This window comes from Malurus melanocephalus, unplaced genomic scaffold, assembly GCF_030028575.1.
Source record: "Malurus melanocephalus ecotype Western Australia unplaced genomic scaffold, MMel_1.1 scaffold_8, whole genome shotgun sequence".
Classification (NCBI taxonomy): domain Eukaryota; kingdom Metazoa; phylum Chordata; class Aves; order Passeriformes; family Maluridae; genus Malurus; species Malurus melanocephalus.
In genome coordinates this window covers 1330628-1355108 of record NW_026623240.1, presented here as the reverse complement: position 1 = coordinate 1355108, position 24481 = coordinate 1330628, and the positions used below count along the sequence as shown (strand labels likewise).

Here is a 24481-nt window from a genome sequence, read left to right as displayed (position 1 = left end):
AAAACTTTTGCTGTTTGTGGAGTTGCTTTTCAGCAGTCAATACAACAGTTCCAAACAGTTAAATACTATTATTTTGAAGTGGGAGAAATAGTACCATTCAGGAAGAGCAGGTCTTAACAGATGTCTTGCTAATAATTTTCTTGCCTCAGATGCAGGGCTTGGACCAGTGACCTCTAGAGAGCCTTTYTAATTTAAATTCTGTGAAATAAATAAGCTTAAGACTTACACAACAAATAGGTCAGCTGAAAGTCAGATCACCACATCACATTCAAAGATGATAGAAACAAATGGAGCAAGCACAATTTCTAGTCTTGGGGGAAAAATCCTTCCTAAGTCCTAAACTTGCAAATGTAAAACATTTAATGTGTTTTGTGAATGTAGTAAGTTTAAATTGCAGTAAACACTTTTAAGATAAGTTTGAGTTATTTTATGAAAGTTAGAAACTGCAACATTGGCCCCCATTGATTCACGCTCGTTTCTCTCCTTTTAAAAACAGTGCAGGTTAATTAGTGTAGCCTCTCTGTACTCCATGGTGAGGAAGAAAGCATGCTGCATTTAGAATAGATAGCTCTGCTATCAGTAACTGAGTAACCTGGATTGCAGACCAACAGGCACAGGGACTAAAACCAAGGGTGTTTTGAGTCCTCCAAGTGATGGTATAAAGGCTGTAAGCTGAAGCAGGGGCAGCAATAAATATGTGCAGATCCTTGTTTGCCACAAGAAAACAGCAGGGATTTAGTAAACTGCTAAGGATCTCAGGTCATAACCTCAGAGTCACAAAGAGGGAAGTGAACCCGGCTGGGAAGGWCCTACATTCTTCTCCTATTAAGTCAGTGTCCCTTATTCCTGAGAGATTTGTACAAGATTGTTAGATTAAATCCCATGGAAAAGAATGAACCTGAACTGAACAGACCCGAATTCTACATTACCCTTAACACAGGCAAAGATGCTGCTTATTTTGGAATAATTCTTGTGACGTCTAACCTTTGAGAATGGTAGCATAACAAATGAGACAAAATCATCTACATACCTTTAAGAAAAAAATATTTATTTATAAAAATACAATGGGATCAGTTTGAGAAGTGTGGCAATAAATACAGTTCAAGGAAGAAAAAAGCATTTCTACATGGATATATTATGGCACAGTAAAAAGTAAATGCACCGTCAATCATGGAACTTCTGTTGGCTCAAGACTTTGTACAAGCTCCCTTTTAGTAAGACAACTATTTCTAAGTTTGGTCAGTGTTGATAAATGGAATGAATACACAATCACAAATGCACACTTATCTCTAATGCAGGACTTAYCATTAGCAAACAATACCTTAAAAACATAGCAATGATATTAAATCACTAATGAGATATCTTAAATTTAATTGGCAAAGACCACATGTAACTTGAAGCATGAGATTCTTTTATCTCCTCTGGAGAAAAGCTGTAAATACGTAAAATGAAGGCTTAACATGGTATGTGAAGACCTACTTAAGTAGAGATTGTGAGAATGCATAGCTCCTTTTTAAACAACCTGGCTGTATGAGAGCACTCCCCCTTTCACAGTATTCCTTTTACTTCATATGCAATTATTGTTTATGCTGTAGACTACAACTGTTACAGCACTAAAGGCAACTAGACAGGGAAAGGGCAGAGAAAGGAAAAAGGAATGTATGTAAGGCAGTATTTCTTCAGGTACATTAAGCGTAGTGTGTAGGAAAGACAGGTAACAATTCCACAAGGCTAGTTTCGTTCTTACTGAATAAAATAATGGACTAATACTGAACTTCTGATGCAAAGCTAGTAATCAATGCCCTGGTCGTTGTACTGACCATGGTAATCTCTTTGATAGTCATCTTGGTACTCTCCGTGATAGTCATCTGGGTATTCTGCCTGATAATCGCTATCGCTGATTTCTGACCCATTAGTTCCTGTTCCTTGGCTGCCGTTATGAATGACAGGTTCTGTGGGTGCAGCACAGTACTTGGGGTCATACACTTGCCGTCCAAGCCCATACACACTCATTCCCTTCTGCGAAGCTACTTTGTTGGTACCCATTTGTAACGAAATAGTTGAGTTATCCACAGGTTGTAATATGTGCTTCTGATCGTAGATGTCTCTCCTGGTACCTGGTGCCAGCATACCAGCCTAATAAMACAGGATTGTAGAGGTTCAGTAAGAAGGTCAAGAGCTGTGATAACTAGATTTATGATTTCAACTACTATGTTTCACTGAAAAGTGTTGAAGTAGAAATTACTGTATAACAAAATACAGCAAAGCAGCATGTGTTCAATAGTAGGTAACTCACAGAAGAAAGTCCTTGCAGAAAGGTCCAATTAATGTTCCTCTTTGGAAAGAATGTGCTAAGTACTTTGACTAAAGTGGTGCCAGTAAGCAATTTATTTTTTGTCTCTGTCTAGTTAATACTTAAAATGAAGTTACTGTTTTCTTCTGGTACAACACTGCCAGCTGGAAATTCTAGAAGCACCAGGTCGTTTTTATGCCTTAAGATACTCAGCACAGAACACRCTGGTTAAGATAAGATATTCAAGTTCCTCAGTTACTATGCAAAAGCACAGTTGAACTGCACCCACTTGCTGCTGCCTATTAGACTCTACTACTGGGCACACTCCAAGCTCTCCTGTCCCACTGGGCTGAGAGCTGGCTCCACCCTGCACATGTCACACAGTCCTGCTTACCTGACTGGCTCCTTTGTTAGTGCCCATCTGTAGGCTAATTGTCGTCTGGTCAAATGGCTTATCAGTTTGCATTTTTGGATCATAGAGGTGTCTTCTAGTTCCATAAGCAGTCATACCTGCCTGACTGGCACACTTGTTGGTGCCCATCTTTATTGGAGGAAGAAAGAGGTGGATAGAAAAAATKATTTTCATTTGTATGTTAAGCATAGTCTAAGGAAACAAATACAGTTTGTAACTGTGATGGTTAACAAAAAGTAATTTCAGTGCATGCTTTCCTCATGTAGTTTGACCACTACCCATAATAAATTACCCTATCTCCTTACCGAGTTTCAAAAGGAAAAATAAAGGCAACTGTCATCCTAAGGCATTTCAGTGACTGGCATTTKTCCAGCTGCACTGCAATGGGAATGGATGTATGCCTCAAAACATAGTAAGTCCCTTTTACCTTGGACATGTAAAATGATTTATTTATACTGCCACAAACTCTCTACCACAAGAATTTTAAGATTTTATGTTGATTTTTATGAGGAAAGAGAGAAAAAAATGTTTCTACTATACAAGGAGCTTTAGCTATCYAAAGACTCCTACTTTAAAACCACTTTCAAAGACAGAGATGATGCTGCTAATATTAGCCTTCTTTTCCTCCTTATCACTCTAATAGCAGATTTAAACAAACAAACAAACCTTCCAGGCAGTGACTTGAGCTTATAAAGCCAATCAACTGCTTACAAGAATTAAAACCTCATTTCTCCTTCTGTGAYAAGAATATATTATTATTCTGCAACTGGTTTTGCATAAAAAATATATCAATTAATCAAAGCAAGAAAGTTGTTCTCAAATGTAGCAAATTAACTGCAAATCTGAATTTCATACTTACCTGCAGGCCAATTACACTCTGACCAGCTTTTAGTTTTCCTGCATCAAAACTTCGTGCTTGTTTCTCTGCATATTTGACACCAATATCAATTGTAGTATGAAAACCTTTAGTTTTTGCCTATTTAGGGAGAGGGAAAATAAGAGTGTTCAGTGTTTGAAATGTATTCTCTGGCTCCACACCCTGAGCCTGGGCTCTCAAACAATGCCACAAGCAGGTCTATCTCCATGAGACTTTKTGTCAGGGCTGAGAGAAGGTACCAGTTTCCCATGCCATTTGAAGGTGGCACTCCAAAGCTACTGGAGTCAAAAGGATRTTCTGCAGGGATTAGTATTCTCCTGTGAGCCTGCCCAGTTCTGCAGATGCACAAGGAAGCAGTCAGGGACCCTCACTCTGAACTCCAAGCCTTCTCTGCGGCATGTGGGAGCACACAGAAYGGTGCAGCCTCGACAGTATCTCAGACTCTCAGTACTGTCTGTCCTCTCTTGACAGGCTGGATGCTGTTTTCTGTATTTACATGGGTTATAATGGTGCACCTGGATTGGCACATGGATTTGTGCCAGCTCCGKGGGTAAAAATACTTACCAGACCTGCCAGTGCCACTAGAGTAGTCTGTACTTGAGTCATATTTCCATTTTCAAAAAGATCATTTGCTTCAAAAATATCATGTGGCTTCATGCCGTAGACTTGGATGGCTTTGATAAAATTCCCAATGTTCTCCAGCTAAACAGAAACAAAAAAGCCAGCTTTCTACTCAGGGTTTAAAATCAGAAAGAAACTAATTTTAAAACTTCCTGGTGTTGGTTGGTTTGTTTGCTTGTTTTACTCAAGTGATGGGTGGGAAGTCTGGGATTATTTTTTGTTAGTTTTAATACTGATTTCAGAAATCAGACYAGGGTGTTACGCAGCCTGGCATCCCTCCATCAGTGAGTACCACATACTTTGTTAGAGCAGGCTTTGATAAGAAAACTTGTCTCAATTGTCCCTTTCAAGAGAAACTTTAAAACCTTCTTCAAAATTAGAAAATCTGATAAGAGTGTCCATGCTATTTGACTTCAGCAACTGATAATTTTGAATAAAATAAGAACATAACTATGTGGATGGRATCCTTCTATGTACTGAAAGCATTATCTTGCTCACCCCCTGGTTCAAATATGCTTTGGGGTTTATTAGAACTTTTTAACACTATGTGCTGTAGAAATTGGAAAGCAATATGCRATACAAAGAGTAAGGACTGAATCTCATCTTTCCTTTGAAAGTCCTAAGAGGTATTAGAACTTTAAAAAAAAAATCCTTGACTATATTTAGAAGTGCTCAGTTCCAAGAAAACAAGGAGGCTGACATAACAGCATTAAGCTAGACCCAGCAACAGCAAAGGCAGTAACTCTTGGCAGCAACCCTTCCAATGCTTGTTCCAAACACATCCTCTCCAGATGCCTCCTCAGGAGGACACTTCACACAGAGATGTCCAGGTACAGGCAAACTGTTGACCTGATACCTTGCAGCACTGCCTGGATGGAAAACTCATTGTGTTTTAATAAAAAGTAAACACTTTTATTTTCTTTTTAACTGGGAAGTTGTTCTTCCATTTGAACACTTCCCAAACAACTAAAGCACTGCTATTAAACACAGATACTCAACTGCCATTGATGAACCACCTCAGCTGTAGCTGCATTCTGTTAAACACTGCTCATGTCTGCAGCATCCTCAGCTCTTGGATATGTATCATATGTAATCTTGGTGCTATTAAGATTTAAGATGTACCATTTTCACAGCAAATTTGTTAATACAGAACAAAAKAACTGTTTGGGGGTTGAGGGTGTTAGAGGTATAGTTCTGGGGTTGKTTTTTTGTTTGTTTTACCTGGTGCCAATTTAGTTTTGATTGATTAATTTTCTTCACTGATCCTGGCTGCAGCTTATTTATAAGCCTGGGGAGGTGAAAAAGAGGGAAATGCTTAAACAATAAATCTTGTCCTTATACCATCTGTGCAGGCATTATATAATACTTTCACTCATGCTTTATTAGTTGCATTAGTTTCATCAAAATGGTTAATTTCTTGGTTCATACAGAGGGCTAGCTCAGTTCTTAGGTCTCACAAGTCTAACAGATTGTAAGGATTTTTGTGTGCCATTAGATTACTATAGAAATGAGCTGAATTCCATTAAATTTAAAAACATGAGAAATCTTTGCTGAAATATAAAGGAGATTTAAGTGCTCATTTTTCCAATAGTTTCAAAGAAGTTGTCTCCCACTCTACAGTCAGCTATCTTTGACTGTTATGGTTGATGTTTTTTGAAGGGGAATCTTCAGAAAGTCCCATCTTAGTTCCTTGAAAGTAGGAAACTCCTAAAGATAAGGTTACTTAATAAATGCTTACTCGCATAAGATTATGCCATCTTTTAATCCCAGTTGAAAGTTTGCACCAATACTCAGCCCTGTAACCTCTTCTATCCAGTTACGCAGATCTTCTTCTATCTGGGGGTCATATTTCAGGGCAATCTGTAATACAAGCAGTTATAAAGTTACTTCAGGAGAGCAATCTCCAAATGTTCCCCACCCCAATTCCATTTCAGAGTATGCTACAGCTGTTATCCAGTAATTTTATTGCTGGATTTTTAAACTGTTTTATACATTAGAGCACAGCTGTAAGTACTTTATCCCTTTAATTTCAATGGCTTTACTAAACATCTATTCGCAAAAAGCACTTTGAAGCATGTAGCAGTTTTTCCTAGAGTAAGTATTTCTGAAGTTCCTGAAAAGTCTTTTGACAGCTGCAGAGGAATGATTTTTGAAAACAATATTTGACCCAAGTTGTACTTTGGCAGGAAGTAAGGAAGGGAAATAGTATATTATGAACACAAGAATTCTGAATTGCCATGCCATGAGTACTACTGCTCGCATGTAGATTTCTATGTGAGAAATTTTATAAAATAGATTTGGAGTTATTCAGCTGAAGATTTTAGTGGGTTTGCTTTTATAGCTAGTTTATGATTAATGGAGATGACCCAGTAAGTTTTCCCCTTGTTGCTACAACATTAAGAGTTATCTCGCTGSGGATTCTGGGGACTGTGTGCCTTGGTTTATCGTTAATCTTTAGTATCCCTGTTTATTTCTTTTCTCTTTGACCTTCCTGGAAGATTCTTTTGGAATAAACTGTGATCTCGTATTTTAACTGCAAAGAAAGAAAATGTGCAATAATCTTTGAAGTTAAAGGCATCAAGCAGAGGCCCAGAGTTCTTAGCAAGATGACTTAAAAACTCACTTTCCAGGTGTTCAGACTCCACTACTCTGTGTGTAAGTTTATGCTTCAGTCACTAGAAATCAATCCATGTGAAAGGAATGCTTAATACCAGCAAACTTCACACCACCAGCTGTCAACAGCATCCATGTTCCTTCATTCTGCCCTTTTTTTCCCTTCCCTGAATGCATCAAAAAGCAGCTCAAACTTCCTTCAGGCTGAACTTGTCACCTCTGCAAACTTTTTCAACAGTGGCGAGTTGGACAAAATGGATTCTTTCACTGAAATCATCACTATTTTTTTGCAAACAAAACAAATGATCTGAGCACAAGATTGTGTGGGATAAATAACCTCCASTGGTGCAGAGGCTGGCAACATTTCCACCTTCATTAGCTGTCCTGAATGGGTCAGTGAGCAAGGTGGGGAGKGAGGGAGGTACCATAAGAAACCTGACAGGCGAGCACAGAATGTACCTGCAGTGTTTCTAATTCGTGGCAAATCAGCTCAGCTACAGCAGCTGCTTACAAACTCCTAATAAGAAACTCATGTACAGCCATCACATTCAGATCAAAATGCACATCTGAGACTTTTTACATGAAGTTTTAAGACTTCAGCCAAGAAAGGCTAGCTATTAGCAGCTATATTTATAGTGCAGGCAGGAGATTATAATTCCAACCTATCTGAGTTACTTGGATAGAGGCAATTGCCACATTTTGGCTAGCATTAGTAATCCCTGACTCCAAACTGACCAAACTACAAATTACAGTACTCTGTTCTTTATTTTTCTTCTAAGGGGAATGGAAAATTCCTGTATCTCTGGCTTTACTTCAAAAACTTGCCTGAGTAATACTTCTTTTCCTTAGACTATTTGTAACAKTAGTGCTATGGTGCCTTAGTTACAGATCAGGATAATGGACTAACCCATTCCTACACTGAGACCTTGATTAAGGTGTAAAATATTTTGCAATATTCCATACAAGATGATAAGGAAAACGTCATTATTTTTTAATCACATCTTTTGGATATTAGCTAAGATGAGAAGCAGACTATAAAAGCTGAATGTTGCAGCTTCATGGAGGACATGGCTGTGGTCTCATCTCTTGGGTGGCAGACAGTCCCCCTTGCATCTTCCTTAAATTTAGCACCAGCAGCAGCACAACCACATTCATTTATAGTGATGGTAATAATAGCAAAGAGAGGGTAACATCTTGAMAATGGTGTATGGAAAAGTCAGTTATCATCTTTGTCCTCCCTAACCTGGTGATATTAGCTTACAAATGACTTTTCAYGGATATTTTTATTTCCTATGGAGACAAAACTAATGTGATCACAGCCTTAATTTGACTCCTCAGTAACATCTGGTAGAACTCAACTAGCTTGTCCAAAATTATAGAAGAGAAACAGTCTGGGACAGAATTGAATGAGTTTAGATTTTGAGTGAAAATAAATGTATGTGCAAAGGAGAAAGATACCAAAACATCTCCCCCAGAAGACTAAAACAAAACATTGTACTTGTCTTACACATTAGAGAACCTTTTGAAATCTTGCAAAACTGACCTCACMCACAAACCCATAAGTTACATGTACRGGCAAGATGTATAGTTTGTAATGTATTTCTGTACCCCACTTCAAATGAAGAAACAGCATTTAGAGAAAGGCCAGAACATTCTATTCTGAGGCTCCAGTTAGAAGACAGCAGACAATTTGAGCTGGTCAATCATACATTGACATTCATACTGTGATAAAATCCCCATTCTAACAGCATGTGGGTGCAAAGCAGGGGTTGAACTAATCTCTTCCACAATTCTGTAGYTACATAACTAAATAAACACGACACTTTCTGAAAATGTAGGCAGTTTCAGTGTACCTTAAAGACAGAATTAAGTCGTAGTTTAGCCATCCTGCAGTTGAAATTTTCTGGCAYAGAACTGGGCTTGTGTTTCTACCTTTCTACCACTTAACTTATTTTTAAATATTGATAATTTATTTTTAAAGGAAATTAAGTTTGTGATCATATCACCAAGAGACACAGTTTAAAGATTAATCTTTTCCCTCCCAATATTAAAAAAAGGAGTAAATATGGAAGCCAATAARAGTGAGAACCCTAAAGACTTCTGCAAGTATGGTTATTTTAATCTTTCTTGGCAAGCATATAAAAGAAAAAAAAAATGGCAGAATGTTTCCTCATTTAATATGAAGTGCATTCCATATATGAGATTACAACTGTACTGAATATTAAATTGCTGACCCCATTGCTTGGGGACCTTGGAAGTAATCAGGTGGAATTTTATCACTTCCGAAAATTATTTACTTTATGTTGGAGTACTTTACCATGTGYTCAAATCTTGAGCTTTTCAAGAGGTTTTTAATTGTCTTGGGGTATCRCTACAGTGGTTATCTAGAGATAGAAAGTAAAAAATGCTTCTACACATGAGAATACTTTTCTTACTGCCACTAAAAGCATTAATATTAAATCTATTGTTTTCTCTGCAAATTATCTTCAATCTACCCAAAAAGCAAGAGATGTGGAATCTTTAGAATCAGGCTTTAAAAGTGTGAGAAGAAGGGATTAAACAGGGAGAGTGGCAGGTCAGACACTACCAGAAGCACAGCATTATGCTTGCTCTGAATTCTTAGCTCTTCTATTCCCAATGGCACAACCAGAAGTTATGTAACACTCTTAGTGAATATTTCATATTTTCCACATGTGGATATCAGAGTTGTTCCAGTTTTCCTCTGATCGCTATCTATGAGGTGAAGCCAGAGGCTTTGATATMAATGCTAAAAAATTATGTCTTTTTCCATTACTACTAATCAACGTGCCAACATTTGATCCTTTATAAATACTGAAGCTTCAAGAAAGATACKTAAATCTTACAAGTCTACAGCAAAAGAAAACATTGTCTACTGAAGATGAAAGTAGTAGCTTAGCAGCTTCATTCAAAGTATCATCAGTGCCATGAAAAAAAAAGCTACAGTTTCAGAATACTGTAGAAATTATTCAATTGTAGCAATGGATATAAAATTTTACAGAAGTTTAATCAAAGATTAATTAATATTGCAGGAAGCCAATTGTTAATTTCTTCCCATTCTTTGAACAAATGTTGAAAGATATTTAAAGGTGTCAGTGTTGCTCTTTTTGTTGATACTTCAGAGATATAGGTTTAATAGTTAAGAGACAWCTTTGAAAGGAAACTAATGTTTATACATGTGGTCAAAATTACAGTGATCCAAGGTTGTGGAAGGAAAAGGTTAGGTGTTACTTGCCTATTACAAACTGACAGACATATGTTTATGCCAATGTATGCCTCAGGCTAGAATCCTTGGGTTAAACTTGATTTCTCTGGCAACTTCACCCCTGATCCTCACATCCAGTTCTGTTCAGGTAGGACTGTCCCGTTTGGGACATTTTAGAGTGTAAAAATGCTCCCTCCATGTGTAGTACAGTAATATTCATCACTGTTTTTATCAAGCTCATGGATTCCTGGAAGCAAGCGAAGCTATGCTGGCCAACTTKAATGATCTGTCTGTGTCCCTTGAAGTTACTCAGTGTGCCTGTAGCATGTTTCATTTGAGTGATGATGTTAACCAGTACTTCACACCATAACTGATATCATATGGACTTTCAGTTATCCTTTTATACTAATCTTTTCCAAATTACACAGTACACACTGTACGCTGAGGGCTACATGTATGCCAAATCTCCTGTTTAAGAGTTCAGCTGGCTCTATTGCTGCTACTCTGGAAAAATACTGTAACAGGATCTCAAGAAAGAGTTTAAGCACACTGCACTTCTTTTTGCACTGGGACTAGCAAACACAAATCTCACTAAGTTAAAAACCAGGTATGAAAGATAAAACTTCCTAAGTTAAACATCGTGTCATAACAGCTTGCACTTCTGATGAAATTTCTGATTAAAGCTGCAGGCTTCCTGCCCTTCCCAGCAGGAGTCAAAGGTTTAATGTGCAGCATGCTAGATTTAACGTACTAGTAGGCATTTGAAAAAACTGCTCTGAAGTCCTAAGTTTTAACAAGAAAAGCATGTGCTTGTTGAAGTGCATCAACAACTCTATCATAGGAACTATGTCTATCAATGAAACTTAAGATGTAGATACATACAAAACTACAGCAGAGTAGTTTGTACATTTTGGTTTTCCAAGGTAAATAAAGTATAGGGCCATGTATAGCAAGAGAAATAATCAGGCCTTTACTCAAAGATATGACAGCAGGAAGAGGTTACATACATGCTTTTTCACCAAAGTGAACACACACAAAAAAAAAAAGATAAAGCTCTAAGTTTTGGGTTCTAGGGAGGAATTCGGTATGGCTCATATTCTTGCTTAAAGTGACACAAAATTACTAACTTTTCAGTTAAAAAACAAGATTGAATAGAGGAAGCTTACTGAATTTCTAGTAAGAATAGGAGTATTTATCTTGTAGTGAATTTAATCCATGTCCAGCCAGGGGGTTTAATATTAATTTTAATGGAAAATTCCAGGTTTTAAGACCTAAGGTTGTACAGTTTCAATTTTAAGCACCAATTTGTTCCTGTATCAACTTTTCAWTCTTTATTAATGGAGAACTGAGTGACACTGAATTGCTGTGGTTCTTGCTGCCTACAAACACTCTTTGCAAGGAAATAAGCACTGCCTTCAGCAGATTTGTCCTGCTGAGGCCAAAGATACCAATGCTGAYATTTCTTTTTTGTTTGCTTGGCAATAGTTTGTGATGAAATCTTTTTCCTCCTCCTTTTAAGGCTTTGTGATGGTATGGGGAAAGATTAAAGCAAAATTCTCTCCTGGTATCAAGGCAGAAAAAGCTCTTGAAAGCTCTTACTGCTCAGAAGTGGGAGTCAGGCAGACCACAGCCAGTCCCAAATTGTTATCCAGAATTCCTGTTTATCATCTGCTGTTCCAGAACACACTCATGAATCACCTATCTAAAACTGACACACAAAATATCTCGGAGAAAAGAAGTGTTAAGAGCTTCCTGGCTATGTGAATGACCAAGAAAAAGGCACAGAAGATTAAGTTCTCCTCRTTAGAGAAGCGGGAGGAAGACTTTCTAATATTTTTATTAAATTATACAAGCAAGATAAAACTGTGGTTAGAATTCTTTGGTGTAAATAGATTACTGTACATATCTAATCTACAGTTTCAGAGGTAACAGAGAGAGGCAAGGCCATAATCACTGATTATTTAGTCACAGAGTAAACAAACAGCACACCTGTAAATTGAGACAGAGTGGAAAAAAATAGTTTTGATTTTTACTGAAAGTGGGTAAGAAAAGGAATTGCCAGAGTATCAAGGTCAAGGGGAGCTTCTTGCCATTTGAACGACCAAACCAATGATCTTTATCATGAGGACAAATTAATTAATTCCCTGTTAATTTCATGTATGTCAACATACATGTTGCATGCAAAAGCAAATGTCAGAGGAGGCGTATTTGTGCACARGAAACGCAGATGCAAAGGGAATGTGACAATCCAGATGAAAACCAAAGGGGAAAGTACTTCAAAAACTCAAACCCACCCTTCAGTATTCCCTGRTATTTGAATATGCTTTTATTTTGTCATTATGGACTGTTGTACAGAAAGGCAGACAACACTCWGCAGAGAACACTGCACACTGAAAGACCTCACCATATCCCAGTATGCTACTTAGCACAAAAATCTTACAGCTGCATCAATTTTGCTTAATATTCAACAGTATTTTTTTTTGTGTATCATAACTGATACCTTGCCAACATCTCACTCTTTTCTCTGTAAATCAAAATTTAAGCTACAATCTTTAAAGAAGAGATGGATGAGCATTAATCCAAAATTCCTGGCACTCTTCCCATAGGCACCACTTTAAACTGYGAAGTGAGAACAAACCATGCTCAAAGTTTCCAAGTCATCTTACAGATACCTGTAGTCATGCATGGTGCTTGCTGCCAGATCAGCCAGCTGGAAGAACTGAGTGTTCTACTCCTTGGCTGTCCAGTAGGACTTTATGACATTCTGCAAGCTATTCAAGAAGCCAGTGTGACCATCTCTTCCCCCAAAGTGCAGCAACAACTCGGACACACAGCTACCCTTGGTCTGAATGCTGGTTCCCTCTTGTTCTCGGCAGCTACTGCAACGCCCTCAYTTATCCAAACAAGTTCTCAGTTTTTCTTGCACTTTTTGCTCTTTTCATGTTTTGTCATAGTCACAATTTTCTGGCTTGCAACTCCGRTTCTCCTTAGGCATCATCTTCCACTGTCAGTGGTAGCACCTTCTGGTCATGCCACCATACATTATACTTCTTGGTATCGACTTCCTTTGCACTGTGGATTTTGCCTGTATATGGCTGAGCTATTTATATTTTTTCACAGAACATGGTTTCAGTCATATTCACTACCTATTATTTTCAGTCACTGCTGGTTTTTGTTTCAGAAAACCACTGAGACATGAAATTTCTTCAGCTATGCCACAGCTGATCCAACCCAATGGACAAAAGCCTGTTATTCCCTGATGGGAAGTGAGTTCTCCTTGCTAAGAAACTTGTCCCCAGTACGACTGATATGACACAGCAAATCTGRGCAGGCTCTGACATCACGAGCAGTAATGTCTCCTGAAACAACATGCTGAGTGCTGTATGGAAAATCCTGGTAACCTGACAGACCTCCGTGCCGCCTAGTTAATCTTTTGTGGGGGAAAAGGGGAAAAAATGATACAGAACAATCTGGTGCATAAACAGAAAAAAAAACCTTCCAAAGCATCTGAAAACAATTTAGTTTTTCCAGTAGTAACCCAGGAAGCATCTCCTGAGACAATTTTTACTGTAACTTTGGTGAAACAGTAGTTCTCAAAGCCTAGATGGAGCCTACAAACAGAAACAGTAACATCAATGATCATTCCTCAGAATACTTTTCCAATCTATTGCTACTACAGAAACCCAGGAGATTGTATATTCTTTCAATCTTATTCCTTTTTCTCCCCAATAGRATGACTTCTAAAATACGTACTTTTAAAAGCAAAYTGTATTGTGACTCAGTAGCCCTTCYCCAAGGCTCAACTGTGTTGACAAGCCTTTCAMATTTACCTTCCAAATAGGACCACAAAATCTGATTATTTCAGGCTGAGTTTCTCTCCACTTTTTTCTTTCTCTTCAAACCCTCTTCACTACCAAAGCCGGAGGAATTGTTCTACAGCAGCAAGCAGGAATTTGGTAACTCAAACATATCACTCAGAAAAGTTGGCACATTCCTTCTGCCTCTCCAGCAAAGGCATAATCCATGCTGCATTTTCCCAGCATTTGTTTCAAAGATAAACCTCAAGACTCTGCTCTTATTGCTCTTATTTGCTCCCACCCAGTAAGCTCAGGCCCTTGAATTCTGTCTGTCAGCTGTGATCCCAGGCATAGGCTTGACTGGGAAATGAAGCAGGTGACATGGCAGTCCCAAGATAACAGTATTTCCCAGTTAATAGTGCTCAGTGTTTCCCACCAACTGCACTGATACTGCTCAGTTGCCTGTCAGCCTGCACTGATTTAACTCTATGAACTCACATTAGCTGAGCAGGCTCACTGAGGTGCCTCGGATAGGTATTCATAAAGAAAACACAGATTTCTCTCATTCTTACCACCATTTCATCTTTGCACGTAATCATTCAATCTGGCCTTTTTTTTTTTTGTAATTTAGGTGAAAGACATTTCTTGAGAACTTCCTTAGCTGCTTCTACTTAGTAAGATCTGCCTAAATTTATCTTTCATAAAGGTCGTAGACCAAAACCTTTCAGGTCCTGCACAGCATGTTTTTCTGACTGAGGTCATTTTCCTCTTTGCTAGTTTTCTTAGTAGAAGCACAAGAAATASAGATTTCACACCCTAAGCTTTAGAAGACCTTGTCTATCAACAGCTTCACACTCTTGTTTTGCTTTACTGCCAGCAAAAATATTGCAAGAACGAACTTGGCCCAAAGAATGAAAGATAATAATGATCTGCTGCTCCTGGCCCTCCACCTCACACCCTCCTGGGTATATCTSTGACTAGTTAAAGTTCAGTAAGTGATGCATAAGGTTGATGATAATCCCAGAAACATTAAAAAATATTTTGGATATGGCCACCCAGACAAGTTGTTCTTTAACCACCTAAAAAGTGATATTCAAAGAAACAAAAAGGTGATGACCATAAACACCTTCGAAAATGTTTATTTTATTTTCTAATCTCCATCTTCAAGAAGAAAGTCCACAAAAAGGAAGACAGAGAGACAAAATTCATAATGACATGAACTTCTAGCTCAATCTTTTATTTAACGTAGTTTTAATTATGTACAAATCAAACTATAAGCCTGCTACACTGGAGTTTATGAGTCAAGAAAAAAGTACAAGTGTAAAAGCAGGAAAGACARTCAAACTCCAAAGTAACAGGTTCTGATTCAATGCCCTGTAGAAACTTTCAAAGCAACATTTTTCAGCAATTAAGCACAAGCAGAAAGTACAGCTGGCAGTGCTGGTGGTGTATAGGAGATGCACACACACACTGCATCCAAAACTCAGGCAAGTTGTGGTCTCATTATGCTGCACASCTGAACTGACAGTAGGTCTGAAATACCCAACCAGCAGAATGTGTGGGTAATGCTGTGCTGCAAATGACTGCAAGAGGTCTCAATCCTCAATTATTTAAGGTTCCATTATTCTGCTGTAGAACAAAATGCTCAGGTGCACTGAGCTCTATGTTAGTTAGGTTTTGTTCTATTTCTGTTCCATCCATTCAAAGACCAGTGCTTTATCTCTGATATTTAATCTCACACCTTTGTTTATTTTTTATTAAAACCCACTAGATTCTTTCCAATAGAAGTAGCTTTCCGTATCACAAATGCTTTCATACCTTCATTTATTAATGACAAAGGCTGCTATCAAGACAGACCATAGTAAAAAGGCTTTAGTCTTTATTTTCTCCAAGAGTTACTTATACTTTTCCCTTGTACAGGGCATGATTAATACAACAATGTCAGCAAGATAAGGGAACAGCTTCTTGCAAAATTAAGCAAGGAGCATTTAGTCTTAGCACACCCGATACGTGCCTGAACTACACATGCTTCATTGACTTCACACTGTATTGACTTTCAATTACAATACATAATGGAACTTCTAATTGATCCCCCACAGTGCTATGAAGTGAACCAAAGCAGTGGTAGCTCAGGCTGGTCATGCAGTGGGAATCTCATTCCACAGCTCCTGCTCCAACATATCCTTCTGTACACATTGCCTGTGAACTGGCCTGAGCTCTGACTTGTGCTCTGCCCATGCTCAACTCAGGAAGGAAATATTCTGATGGGGTCTGTGTCAGCAGCAAGGCAGGAGCTGTTTTTCAACATGAATGTTTAAATATAACCAAATCTCCTCCCAAATGCACGTGTATTTTATGCCTTACCTTTTTCTGTGAAGGCTTCTCGTATATTCAGAAAAATAATTTTAAATTAAATTATTCAAGCAAAACCAGGGATACTAAGATAATGCTATCTATAAATAAGAGGCTGTAGCCGTGGAAATATCAGCAGGAAAGCAATATAACAGGAGAACTTTCTTAGCAGGAAAGCAAGGCAAGGTTTTTACAATAGTAACATCCAGTTATATCCTGGGAAGAGCCATGGTACAAATATGCAAAGCAGGGCAAGATTTGTTTAGGATCCATCTATAATTCAGCCAGGTAGGATTTTCAGCATTCATGCAAGCATTTCAGAACAGCAAGGAAGTGCAGAAATATTTAGGTTTTRCCCAAACCTMSGAAAATTGCTGTTCAGATCCTGTGYGCATGCCCAAGCCACATGCTGTTTCACTTCACTGTACCTCTTAAGGATTACTCAGTAACCAAAAGGCTGTCTAAGTCAAGCTCTGCCTAAATAAAGTCCTGTGTTGACCCCAGAAGACAGGGGCGAGTCTTGGAAGGGAAGCAGCAAAGGCACTGAACGGTTAAACTCTGGTTTCCAGGAGCGAGTGTTTATCAGAGACCAGGCAAGCTCAGGCTCCCAAGGCTGAAATCCTGCTTGGCCCAGCTCTGGGAGCRGGCAAGGCGCTTGGGGAGAGTCCAAGCAGGGCACTAGACCGTGACTGTGACAGCAGCACTTCATCCTCACTGTAATGGCGTTCCCTCACTGCCAGCTCCTGCGGGGACACCAGCGCCTGCCAGCCTCTGCAAGTTACACATCCACAATAGTGTCCACTCTGGGTAAGACAGAGCTCTGTACAAGCAACAAGAAGTTTAATTATGTCTTCCCTCCAAAAATCTACTAAAATCTGCAGTGGTTTGAGGARGAGAGGGGGGAAAAAAACATGGGGAGGAGGGAAGGGTTATTGCAGCTCAARAAAACAAAACAAGAAACAAATAGCCCCAAACATAGAACCACCCACCTGAAGAAAGTCAAAACTGTTTTTGAGAAAAGCACTGTAATTCAACCCCACTAAACAGAAACAATGGCATAAGTTACTATGAGGCATTACTGCAGAACCAAATTTATTTACTCAAAAGAGAGCATTTGCTGCTGAATATAGCTATACAAGTTAACAGTTGTTTAGAATCAGATACCTACAAAAAGAAGTTTTAAGCAAAAGAGTCCCTCTTGAAGAAAAAAAGAAGGATTTTCACATGATCTCACTTAGAAAAAATCTGTTTCAAATCGCCCTACGTGTCCTGGCCTCAAGCCCATTTTCACTGAAGGCCTTTCCTGTACAGTTCCATAGGGGATGGGAATCTCTACCAAGTTTGCCTTAAAAGGACGYGTCAGATGCCCCGCGTATACCGTGTTATGCAGCTACAGGAGCTAACAACTCTGAGTACAAAAAAGTTTCTACCCTTTACTCTCCAAAGTATATTATAAAATATTTGCAGGCAAGAAAAAGCAGCCAAATTAATATTCTGTCAAAAAAAGAAAAAAAAGAGAAGAATCAATGATGGGCTGTTGTCCCACAAGAAYGTGTGCACACATCTATCTTTTATGGGTATTGATTCAGCCAACAGGACTATAAGTATTTTTTCCTAAATTTTAAACTAAGTCTCATTCTGAAACCACACAAAGAGCACATTCACTTGTAAATTTTAAACAAGCAAGCATTACTGTAATGCAAATTATAGTTTTTATTTTCTGAGGCTGCTAATCCCATTTAATTGTCACGACTGTCGAGCTCTATTTGCTTTCTTCAGAAGAGTTTTAGCCATAGGAGGCACACTGTGAGCTTGCATGCAAAGCATGAAAAACTCTTATCTCATATCCTTAAAAATTAACGTTAGCGAGTTTTATGATTTTCTGTCACCAGTGTAAGACTTAGTAAAAGTTTATTAATCCACCATAAACAAGGTCATTAGAATACATTTTTATACATGCACAGAAAATGTTTTAAATTGGACAGTGCAGACACAATGTGCCTACTAAGCTTAAACAGAACAAAAGTTTTCAGCAAACATCCTCACTGTTGAGTTCCTTGGGCCCCACGCTGTGCTGGCAGAGCACTGGCAGCTCTGTCCATGCTGTCCCCACGCACAGGAGCACACCCGGGTGGTGCTCCACCTCTGCCTGTGTGCTCATGAGGCAGCAGCAAACCCTGCCTGTGCCATGCCATTATCACATTCCTCCTGGAAAAAATGGTGTAAGCTGAGAGGCAGAAGCGGAAATGACAGCCCTCACTCAGGGCTTAACACAGCAGTGACACCTGCCCTGCAGCTCAAGCATGGCCTGAGCTGTTTGTGCCTCACCTCTGGGGACTCCAAATGACAACTGGCAGCTTTGCAATGAAGTGTCAACATTTACTGGGCATTTAAACCGTTGGGCAAAGGAAGCCAAGCCTGTGTCAGTGGTCTACAGCAACAACTGCCACATGTCCCTGGGGAAGCCACTTTCACTCATYTGTTTCATCTGCTCAGGGGCTCCTGATCTGTGACACGGGGTACAGGGTAAATTAAACCTCGTGGGGTTGTGCAAGGGCTCCCAAAGGCAACTCTCGTTGTTTGTGGGCTTGGGCAAATGTGCAGAACAGGCATGGGTGCTAACATCCATTGCTGCTGGCAAGAGAAGGTTTCCACRGCAAATCACTGGCTCCTGTTCATGGTAAAAACAGATGAATCCTTCCTATGAACTGTCACCCTAATGCTGCACAGGTTCCATCACCATCAGTCTGTACTTCCTTCTAGGGCTCCATATTACTGCTGTAGGATTAATACTTGTATTGAAGTAGCCACAGAATGGGAAACCCATACTCTATTATGCCTAAAAGAACAGACCTGTCCTGAGACTCAGGGAAAATGGAAAATGGATTAGACACATCAAGGGAGAGTAGAGACACTGAGACAGTAAAGGATGAAGACAAGTAGAACCACTGTGGTTAAGATTCTCCACTGCTGGATTACCTTTCTCATTTAAAAAAAAAAAAACAACCAAAAAATCTAATTAATCTGCATTAATACCAATTCTCAGTCAGCATGAGAACGCTTCACACATGGGATCTAACACCAGGAGAATACAAATTAATAGGTTACTACAGCTCAATGAAGCCAGTGATTCACTAGGTTTCTTTAAAAAAAAATCCTCTCCAAAAYGAGGAAAAGGAGCAGAAAAGGAACATGGCATGATTTGGAGGGCAGCATGTGGCCGGGCCATGTTCAAGGGTTGTTGAATGCAAGTAACTAAAATTTAATACCGTCAAAGTAAAACTAAGCATCAGAAACAAGTAAACAGCAGAGAAATTGTAAACAAGTTGGAGAATTCTCATAAACTGGTTGCTGATCCATTAAAAAATGCATCTTAAGACTAACTGACAAAATACATGGTTTCATTTTTTATATTACTAAAGTGTTTTTAAGTGATGCATACAGTTATTTGCCAAACACTGGTTGATGGTACATTTAGCTATGGAATTATTCCACTGTCATATTTATGTTTCATGGACAGTTTTGCTGTTGACTCAATTATCAACACTGTGCCACTACGTACAAAGTTACGAAGTTCACTTGAACTGCAGATCTGTTACCAATGCCTAGATCCAGCTGGAAGAAATTCACAGTTCTTTGAAAAAAATACAAAAATTGGAAACAAAGAGAAAAGTTTTAGTACTTTCCACAGTGAAACTGATATTTAGCTAGGAAATGTTAACTTCAAGAACCATGATCAGCTATCAGAAACCATGAATTAACTGCAACAAACTGAAGTTTAATGCTTGYTCCTATAAATTCTTCTGCCATTTCCTCTAAAATACTCTTTTCAGTATATATTTCTATTACAATACTTCTAAGAGCACCAAAATATTATTTTTTTTATTTATTCCCCATGCAACAAAATGAAGATTTGTACAATGCAAATGGTCATGCAGGTTGATTTTGTTTTAAACTAAACATCTGAATTTAATTCAAACCTTGTAAATGAAAGACATTACTTCTTTTAAACTTACATAGATGTCTATGTACAAGAGAATAGGAATGCAGAGATCTTATACTGTCAGTTATGATGACAGAAGGTCATCTCTACTCTAAGCTTTCACTGTCTTTATCCAATACAGTCTCAATTTTTATTACATCATTTCAGACAACATTAATAGAAATTAACTTTTATCAGCAGCAGACTCTGTTACCTAGGGTTCATAAAATTCTGTGAGCAAACCTAAAGTCTAGAGGAAGTATGGAATGGTAAAGCAAATATATAGTAGGAACAGYWGCATTTTAGGAATGGAAATGGGYATTATTTCTGTGTTGAAAGGAGGGRCAAGAAAGAGGAAGAAGGCCTAACAGCCAAAACTTATCTCACTATTAAATCACTAATTAAAAAACCTAAAAGTTTCTGATTTGAATCTGGTTCCCAGATAAAAATATTTATTAAAAAAAAAAAAAAAATCTGGTCTAAGCAATTAAATCTGTTTATTTGGCCTGYAGCATGTAAAATACAGGACAAGAATTTTCTCCTCAGCAGTTTCAAGAGGAACACTAATCATACCTAGGACTGGTTTGCATCATTAACCACAGGCTTCAATGGTTTTTCATTAATCTGTATTTGCCCTCAAGAAGGAAAGCAGGAAACACTAGTGCCCTCCTGCACACTTGCAAAATAGGGAGATACTCTGTTTACAGGCTTCATTTGTCTAACAGCCTTCAGTTTAAAACGTTTGTTTCCCTTCCTCTTCCATCTYGCTGGGGCTTCACCTTTCAGGGTGGCAGCTGCAAGGCAGGATAACTCACCTCGGTTACTCTGCTGTCTTTAAAAGTTTGGGAAATGGTCCTGACCAGTGACAGCTTCCTGACACAGGGATGGCTCAGAAGGAAAGTCAGGGACACGGAACAGCCAAATGCTATGCAAAACTTAACTCCCCATACAAATGGTACTCCTGCCYACCCCTACTTTCTTATGAAGATGAAACTGGCACTGTATCAAACATGAAAGGAGGGAGAAGATAAATGCCTGCCCGATAGAAATAATATTTCCATGGGAAGGGTGGAGTCACTAGGAAGCAGCTGAATGAACTGGARCCTCTCCTCCTGCCCAATGTTCCTGTTTGCTCCGCACCTTCTGCAGCGAGACAATGGAGCATAAATCAGAGACAAATACAAAAACTGTTTGTAGCTTTATCTAATTGCATCATCATGTCATGCTATGTCAACCTCACTTACTGCAGTAACTCCCCCATTGCTCAAGAAGAAAATTATTTCGTGCCTGCAGAAGAAACCATCCACTTCAATCAGTTTAAAGGGCTTCCCACTGAATATTTGTTTTGGATCAAATATCTTCTGCCATCTCATGTAAACAGGGAATCAGCTTCAAAGGGATTACATTAGTTTGACTACCTACACATTTCTCATGCAGACAAGTTTCCTTGCAGCTGGGAAGCAATACACAAACTCCATGCTTTCTTTGCAGGAATGAGGAAAAGAGATCCCTAACAGAGACCAAAYACCATATTGGTGTGAACCAAGTTAAGGAGCAAAACAAGAGAAGGGTGGAGTCTCAAAAGGACAAAAAGAGAATTTAAAAAAAAGGGAAAAAAGTCTTAAACACCAAAATAGACATAGACTTCAATACTAGAGACTGAATCCTGAACATCAAATAAATAAAATTCTTTAAAAAGTATCAGGACATTTTGTGTTCATCTATTCAAATGCCAYAGAGAMCAAAAGGTCTCTCTGAACACTAATYCAATGTTAAATGAGAAAATAAAGAATAAAAACCAAAACCAAGGGATTTTTTTATCCAGCACTGCTGGACCCTCAGGCAGCATAGCTATGAAGCTGTCTATTCTCTGCAGAAAAACACTGCTTGGGGATCAGCACCAAAAATTTCAAACAAGGATATCTAACAGTAACTACCATTGAAGCAGGGAGGTACTACAGCTACTTACAAACATTGCCCCAAGACCACATTTAAAAACCCATAACACAAGGGTTTGTAAAAGGCCAGTATTTCAGAAAGCATTATTATAATCAGAAGCAAAAACTGATCCATCAAGAGGTGGAAATTCTTCAAATATTCACGAGACAAAAATCTGGAAAAAGGAATTTCTGGTGTTTACAGAGACATTATCTGCTGATCCTCTACAATTACACAGATGAACAGAAACATATCCAACTCACAGACCAAAGCAAGATACTAGACTGAAGTTACACAACATATCTGTATATAACGCAACTGCTTTGAAATATGATCTCTTACAGTAAGAACAACACTAAAAGCTCAAAGCTGTATCTCTTTTGGAGTTTTTGTTGTTCACTGGAGTTGTTTTGTTTGCTTGGGTTTTTGAAAGGAGATGAGTTAATTCATCTTTGGTGCACTTGAATTATTTTAGATGGCACTGCTGCACTGACATTTCCACAGAGTGCAGCAGAAACCTGCAAACAAGTAAACTGGAGCTGCCCCAAAACATCCATCCCTCTGCAATATTTGCATTGAAGGCAGAGAAGGTGAAACGAAACTCAGCAAGATGAAGTGAAGGCCCTTTGCATAAAGGTGTGAAATATACCAGTTTCAAACCCTCTGTTAATGCACAGGCTCGGAGCAGTTCTTCAGGAGGCCCTGATGGCAATAAGAAACTGAAAGAAAGAACAAAGAACTTCCCATCTTGTCCCCATTAAGGGATCACTGTTACACCTACATGATTTTGTCAATAATTTTGAAATAGAAGAGCATCTACTTTCTTCTAAATTCACATGCAATAATACACAACAGGTTTTAGTTGGAGTTTTTTGGGTATTTTTTGTGTGCRTGTGTRTAATGGTGCAGATAAATCACTAAGTTTAGATGCTGGAAGCAACCACTTTGGAAGACATTTGGTTACATGATGTCATCAAACTTAGCAGCAGAACCCACAACCATCCTGAGAAAGCCAATAAAGAATGAAAACCAAAGCAAAATGTTATTTTCTAAAGCATAAATTAAAATGTTCAAAGTAACTGCTTCTCTCCATGCTCTCCTTTCTACTCAGCTACAAGTAAAACAGGATTTGGGGATCTGCTGAAGCCTGAAACCAGACGTGTGTGAAACAACCGGTTATTAAATACCACATTTAGAATTTAAGCCTGTGAATAAAGACACACTGAGCACCAACTTATCCCCGCTCGTTTAGCGGTGTAATTTTTATTGCGAAGGTTTTTCCTCTTGTCAGGTAATTGTTCGCTGCAAGGTAGCAGCCAGTGTAACAGGACAGCATGAGACACCTTTTGTTCCTGAGAAAAACCTCAGCAAAGCCGCGCACAACCGGTGCCCTCCTCTCGGCCCGGCTGCTGTCAGCACCGGCTTCTCTGCCGCTTTACAGCACAGCCCCGGCTGTGGCGTGGCCATCCCCGCCGGGGAGCTGCCGCGGGACCCCCGCCCGGCGCGCCGCCTTTGTGCGCCCCCGGGGCGGGGCGGGGCGGGGCGGGGCGGGGCGGGGCGGGCGGACAATGCGCGTCTGTGCGGGGCCGCGCCGATTGGGCCAGCGCCGCCCGTGCCCATGATGTCATGGGGATGGAATGCRCCGCGCGGGGGGCCCGAGCCGCGCAGCGCCCGCGTATGGAGCGAATCCCGCACGGAGCATCGCCAACAGAGCGAGCCCCGCACAGAGCACCGCGCACGGAGCCCCGCTCGGGGACCGCCCGCGCCCTGCCCGGCTCGGCCTCGCCGCGCCACCCCTGCCCGCCGCCCCGCTCCGCTCCGCCGTGGGACGGCTGCGGGCCCCGGCGSCGCGCCCCGCTCGATCCCGGCGGGAGGAGAAGGGACGGGCGGGATGTCCCATGCCAGGGCTGCCGGCACGGGCAGGTGCAGTCCGGGCGACCGCGCGAATCGCGGCTCCGCGCACGGACCCGCCCGGCGCTGACAGCTCTCTGTGCCCACGAGTTTCCCGAGCGGTGCCGCGAAGGACAGCGCCGTCCCGGGCCGGCGGCGGGCGCATCCTTGCGCGCTTCCACCGCGCGGGGCGGGCGGGATCCCCGCCGGCAGCCGGAGGCGGCGGAGCCYCGCGTCGCGTCGCGCCTCGTCCCGTCCCACCCCGCCGTCCCGGCGGAGACAAAGCCCGGCGARCCCCGCGCCGCCCATACCTTGTTCTTGACCTCGGCGGAGAGCCCGTAGGAGGGCCCCTTGTTGAAGTGGGTCATCTCGGCGGTCTGCCGCGCTCCGGGGGCGCTGGTCGCAGGCGCTGGCGGCTCCGGGCTGAGACGAGAGTCCGCCCGCGGCCGCGGAAAGTTCTAGTCCCTCCCCCCCGGGCCGGCC

At 40.3% G+C, this 24481-nt stretch overlaps 1 protein-coding gene across 1 annotated transcript; it reads right to left on the bottom strand.

Annotated features, from left to right (window-relative positions):
- Positions 1-1027: 1027 nt before the first annotated feature.
- On the bottom strand, positions 1028-24481 carry CNN3 (calponin 3). The gene is made up of 7 exons (XM_057373542.1): positions 24310-24481; positions 5942-6063; positions 5425-5491; positions 4147-4284; positions 3565-3681; positions 2688-2834; positions 1028-2136 (listed from the first exon to the last, which is right to left on the bottom strand). The coding sequence occupies exons 1-7, from the start codon at positions 24364-24366 to the stop codon at positions 1789-1791; spliced, it is 996 nt and encodes a 331-aa protein (XP_057229525.1). The 5' UTR covers positions 24367-24481; the 3' UTR covers positions 1028-1788.